The sequence below is a fragment of the Dermacentor silvarum genome, chromosome 10 (genome assembly GCF_013339745.2).
Source record: "Dermacentor silvarum isolate Dsil-2018 chromosome 10, BIME_Dsil_1.4, whole genome shotgun sequence".
Lineage (NCBI taxonomy): Eukaryota > Metazoa > Arthropoda > Arachnida > Ixodida > Ixodidae > Dermacentor > Dermacentor silvarum.
The window spans coordinates 45,891,968-45,898,025 of NC_051163.1; the positions used below are offsets into that span (position 1 = coordinate 45,891,968).

General features: G+C 47.1%; 1 protein-coding gene across 1 annotated transcript in view; it reads left to right on the top strand.

Annotated features, from left to right (window-relative positions):
- Positions 1–4,728, top strand: part of LOC119431502 (sodium- and chloride-dependent glycine transporter 2-like) — a 31,456-nt gene extending 26,728 nt beyond the window's left edge. The window contains exon 7 of the mRNA XM_037698983.2: positions 4,546–4,728. Coding sequence (XP_037554911.2) covers positions 4,546–4,728 — 183 coding nt within the window. The remainder of the gene's footprint in view (positions 1–4,545) is intronic.
- The last annotated feature ends 1,330 nt before the right edge of the window (positions 4,729–6,058 follow it).

A 6,058-nucleotide genomic window follows, 5' to 3' on the forward strand; every position in this document is an offset into this window, starting at 1 on the left:
ATACGTACTATATGCTTGAGCTCGTTGATTTTGAAATACCCGAGGCTATAAATCTTTGAGCAGCACAAACAGTATGTAGTTATGCCTAATACCTACGAACAGTCCCGACCCTCTTTTCGACAGGACTTACCATCGAGTAGAAAAATATTTTTAAATGCGTCCAGAAAGACCGTATTCACGATCACTACTCATATAACCGGACTGCTTCAAGTTATGCCTTACACACGTTTTGTGGGGCTATTAGCGATTGTGAATGGTGATGCCCTAGATATGCCGTCGTAGCGCTTTCAACGGGTTCGCCATAGAGTGCACGCGTCTGCCTAAGACGCTCAACGTGGAAGTGGTACTCTGCGATTGCACGAAGAACTTCCCATGAAACAAATGTTCAGCTAACCATGCGGTGACGTGCGCATTGCATGTACCATAACTAATTTGCCACGACAACGCTATAGTATGTACGGATATGAGCATGCAATATCCTGCCTGGGCTAATAGTGGCCCTCGGCCGCATGCTCCATATTGTACGAAAACTGCTCCACAAAACGCGTTTGAAAATATACATTTTTCAGTAAGACCGGTTCTGTAATTTACAGGCGCACGCCGCAGGGGAAATAGTTTGTCACTATTGTCTGTGAGTGACAGCTGGAAAACAATAAAGATATAGTAATGCGCAAATATTCTGCGCAACCGGATCAATAACGGCGGTTGTACAAGATAGAGAGTGGTCTTGCTGAGAATGCGTGCTGCCGAAATCAATAGTAGTATGTTTTGTTCGTCTTAAATAGCATTTGGTAGGCTTCTGTGTGCTAAGAGTACATGTGACCTACTGGATGATGATGAGTACCCAGGTAGGCCACTGCTCCTTCATTGGCTGGGTCATTATCGTCAAACGCTTATGCCGCAAAGTACAGGCAACTTGCTTCCGACAGCGGTAACGCAAGCACCGCAGTATGCGGCTGCTGCGCGCTTACAAGCCAAGCTTGTGCAACTAAAAAATACAAAGTGGCGTACGACACTAGTTTCAAGGCTTTGTGAAATGTTGTGTGAGACGGCTGTGCCTCCAGGGACAGCTACTACAAAAACATGGACAGCCGTTTCTTCACCTGATTTGCCTTCTAAAGTGAAGGATTTTCACTGGCAATATCAGTGGGGCTTTCTACCTACGAGAGACAGGCTTGAACGCAGGGATATGGTAGCGAATTGTAAATGCATACATTGCGCACAAACAGAGACCAACACACATGTAGTAAAGGAGTGCGTTGTAGCACGCACCTTCTGGAAGCTGGTTGCAAGATTATTTAGAATATCCATCGTGCGGGCACCACGGTGGCGAGATCGGTTTGTGAGTCTCGTCTGCTACAGCGTTAGCTACGTTTTGTGGTGTTTCCGCAACAATGCAGAACGATGCCGGCAGCCAAATCGAGCAGTGTACCTCAGAGTGCGCAAACTACGGGTGCTAATATGGGGTCATCTTGAAGAACAGCTGTTCAACGAGTTTCTTCGCTGCTGGTCTACGCGGTACCTAACCGTGTCCCGAGGCTAAGTTTTGCTACAGCCAGTACAATGCCCAAATTTTGTTTGCCTGAGTAGCGACCATGGTGTAAGAAGATGGGTGCTCTGACGGCGCGCCCGCGCTGGGGCGAGAGAGCGGCCACTTCGTGTGACCGCATGTGAGTGCCGCCGCTAGGGGCAGCACGTGTTCAGGAGGCCTTGGAGAAGTGGCACAACAGTGGATAAGTTACGACCTCCGTCAGCATTTAAACACCCAGACCTAAATATATGAAATTTTTCGTTATTCAGACGCCAAATCCTGAGCAGGTAGAAAGTTTCATGCCACTTACTGGCAAAATACCATCATTTCCAACATGAGAGAGACGCGTCGTCTGCTCAAACAGACGGCGCGCTGCGCTTGCCGCTGCTAGGTAGCCGCTGCTCGCCGCATCGGAGTCAATCGGAATGTCAGGGACGCTCCTCGAACCAAATAGAGCCCTTTTAAGCAGGTGAACGACATATATGCATCGAAAGAAAGCACCTCTGCCGCGCGTGCCCATATAAGTGCCAGCAAAGCGAGCGAAAAAGTGGCCCCCAGAACAGGTGCTGCCCCTTGCGGCAGCAGCGTGCGTAGAGTCGCACTAAGTGGCCGCGCCTCGCGTCGCCGTCAGATCACCTACCTTCTTACACCGTGGTAGAGACTGTACTTGTGTGTGCCTCGGGTGTCATTCATGAATCCGAGGCTCACATTTATGATTGTGCATGTACACTGCCATAGTGGTTTTGTGTGTGGCAAACCCCTGTGTCAAGCAGACACCATTTAATTTTTTGTTTGCTCATTTGTTTTGTTTATGTCAGTACGATGTGCAGTACTTCATATTGTACTCTGCGTTCATACAATAGTTGTACGCGTGTCTGTGGCTAAATAAATTTCCTTGTCAACTTGTCAACTCCTACAATCTCTCCCTCTATTATTGATCAGCTTCCTCGTCCTATGTTCGCGTGCTACGTGACGCTAGTAACTGAAACTTTGTTCCACATTTGCCGCCATGGCCTTGAGAAGCACTGGCTAACGCTTCCAGTGCTTATGTTGTACGCGTAAACAAATACAGAAAACAATCGAGAGAAGGAGGATAATTTCCGCAGTGGTTGCTTGATAGTAAAGCACTGGATGTGTAATGCGGACGATGCGGTTGGGCTCACCCCTACACAAAGTCGCGTTTCGTCCACTTTCATGTGCCTGTTTCTTACTATTTCCATATTGCAAATAAACACAAGCGTTAGTTTCCCCTTTGCTTTCATTATCTTCATTGCCTGTTGTCTCCATGTGGTTCACACAACAAAAAATATGAGGCAGAAAGAAGCAAAGATGATTCTCAATGCAAGCGAATAGTTCACGTAGACCACACAAATCAAATAAACTACTATCAATACTTTCGAAATATATTGTTGAAGTTGACAGTGGTGTTTGATGATGGCGGTACAAAATAACATCGATATGTTTTCGCCAGTGGCAGAACAGCATGAGGACGGCGGTGTGGTGTCGGTGATAAATGATGACGATATTAATGTCGAGAATTGCTACGACGACGGTCGCATTACGACAGCGCAACACTGACAGCGATACAAAGATGACATACCAATGGCTGCTAATCTGTGATTTCTTCCCTGCTCGTTTGCTTGGCCAGATATTGCTCCGACCATTCACTTAAATGTCATACAGATCCCATGCAATGTGGAAGGCAGCCATAGCGAAGCTGTCGGGAGCCGGTAGGATGAAATGACGCATCTCGACAAGTGAGGCGTAGAGGACTTCAAAGACGCGCGATTGACAACTGTCAGCCCAGACGACAACGAAAACAGGCGAAAGCGCCGATTAAAATTATTTACTTGGAAATTAAGCTGTTTCGTTTTGTTGTTCTCGCTCAACAAGTGCACGAGCTTTGAAGACACGTGTTGCAGCTCCATCGAATTGCGGGCCGCTTTGATCCCAGTATGTGCTGATATGGATGTATCGCCTCTTGATCTTGTGGCGCAATGTGCTTTTCCGAGTTCATTTTGGCTTTTGCAGTTCATGTGTGTGGGTACAGGGTCTATTCAGGATATATATTGGTGGCAGCGGTAGATGTGCGGTGCCGGCATGTGGACGGCATGTGAATGGCATTTAGTGGATGGCATCGCCGGTATTGAGTCTCCTGAGCGTGTCGGCCCGGGCCATCGTGATATGCCTTTCTGCGTTGCTTAACAGAGTCCAGTGGACTCTGTTACCTGGTTTGGGTGCGACGCAAACACTGGTCACAGCATATCTTGTTTTCCGGTTAGAGTGGGTGTATTGAAACCAGTACACCAGTGTAGCTCGTTCCATCGCATTATCTGATGAATGCACTCAAACATGCACGTATACATCACAACACCCACACGACAACATAAAAGAGACCCTCATTACAAAATATTTTTGACCTGTATTAATTAGTTACCTTTCTACAATAAAAAAAAACCACTCTCGCCTTATGAGGAGGCTCGGTAATGCAAAAAGAAAAAGGCAAAAACGAAAGACGGGGTGTGACGCCGTAGGGAAGTTACGCACCAGCTTGTCGTGACGTCACATATATTGATGGCGCCTGCTCGGAGCTAGTAAGCTTCAATAAAGATGGACTACATTCTGTTATAAAAGCGCCTAAGACAGTATTTGGGAAGTTTTATGAACCTTTACTTTGCCAAAATGGTCCAATATGAGAAAACAGATTGAAATCGAGTTCGTGAACCTTCAAGTTGCAGCGCGGCGGTTTGGGAGGAAAATTCAAGAAATGGACCTCTAGGCTTCATTTTGTGTTTTGAGAATGTATCTGATACAGGGAAATAACGAACATCAATTTCGTAAGTCTTATTTTTATTGGTTTTTATTCAAGGTTCCTTTAACCATGTTGTTAAGGTAGTCGACATCTCCCAAGCAGCATATCTCAGCACATCTATATGGAAACTATCAGCTGACTTACGCAATTATCTTGCTATGTTTTCTGCTCGATTCCTCTCTCTCTTTTCTTTCAAATTCAGGTGACCTGTAAGGAAGCCAACGAATCTCTCCTAACGCTTTTCCGGCGCATAAACTCTACCGAGAAAGACGCCGTCGCCATCAGAAACGGTTCCACCGTCTTCATGGTGCCTCGAGACGAGTTCGAATCGAGGTACAACGGGTGCAAGGACGTCAACGAGACGTCAATGGAGCAGTTCTTTTAGTGAGCGCCGTTCGACTCTCTTCAACATTGGTCTGTTAACGCCGCCCTCACGTGCGCATGCGCCACTCTCCTTAACGCCGAATACGCAGCAATGAAAATGGACAAACGTCTAGCGTTTCAATTACCCGCTTCACGAACGCTTTGTAGCGCACAGATTCCAGGATGTGCGTAGAAGGTGCATAATTTTTGCTATAGCAATAATATGGACACTCGAGGAGCACTCACGCCGCCGCCGTAAGCGCAACCGCTGGCAACGCCGCCATTGTGCTGTCATCGAAGCGCGTTCTCGACCCACGCTTATATTCTTGAGCTCTACAGAGACGCGCAGTTCGTTTGGTTGCAAAAGCGATGATGCCAAATGGACGCACCGTCACGGTACTCCTACTGCGGATGGTTTTCTATCGCTCTCGCGTCGTGCACCAACGAAGTGCCATGCCGGCAACGGCGCTGCCGACGTTCCTCATCAGCGAAGCTTTGTGATACGCCTGGCATCTGTTAGGGCACCGTTGCCCAGAATCATTTCTCTCGCTTGCTATTGGTCGCGCCCATGTTGTCTCTGGGCATTGTTTGTAGACCGTGCGAGAATCTGTAGTACAACGATGAGCTTTGCTATCGCGTTCGATGCTTCGCCTTCGCCCTTTGGCGAAACTGACCCTTTTGCGTCTGCACGTAATTTTATTGCATATACCGCAGCAAGCGATTCCTGGGCCTTACATCGGGAATCAATGAACCTGGTGGTGTCCAGGCCGACATACTCGTCGCACTCCTGATAGCCTGGATTATTGTTTTCGTTGCTGTCTCCAGAGGAATCCGGTCATCCGGAAAGGTGCGACCACTCGCCTCTTGTCAAGCCGTAGTGATGTGATGGCAAATGCACCAAGTTAAGACGTACTTACGGACATGGATTTTACACACCTAGCCAAGTGTGAAAATTTGCAGCTGCAGGGGCATTTGTTTAACCAAACTTTTTGGTGGGACGAATACGCAGTCTAAACAATGTAACTCTGTGGCAATCGCAAAATTTCATAGTGTATAGTGAATTACGAGCGCAGCACAAGGTTGATGAAAAATATCTGTAAGCGTATGCTATTTGTGAAACTGGCTACTATTTTCGTCCAACAGCAAGCATCTGAAGTGCATGAGAAATTGTCCTGAGTCGGCATCCTTATCTTTTATTTTATTGAAGCAGTCGACAAGTCTAGTGCCACTACAGACTCATGACTACAAACACAGATGCGCCCCAAGAACAAGAAGATAAAAGAAAAAAAATAGGCCCAACCGAGCAGTAACTGAGCGATTTGCGCTTTCAGGTGTACCATTATGACATGGGA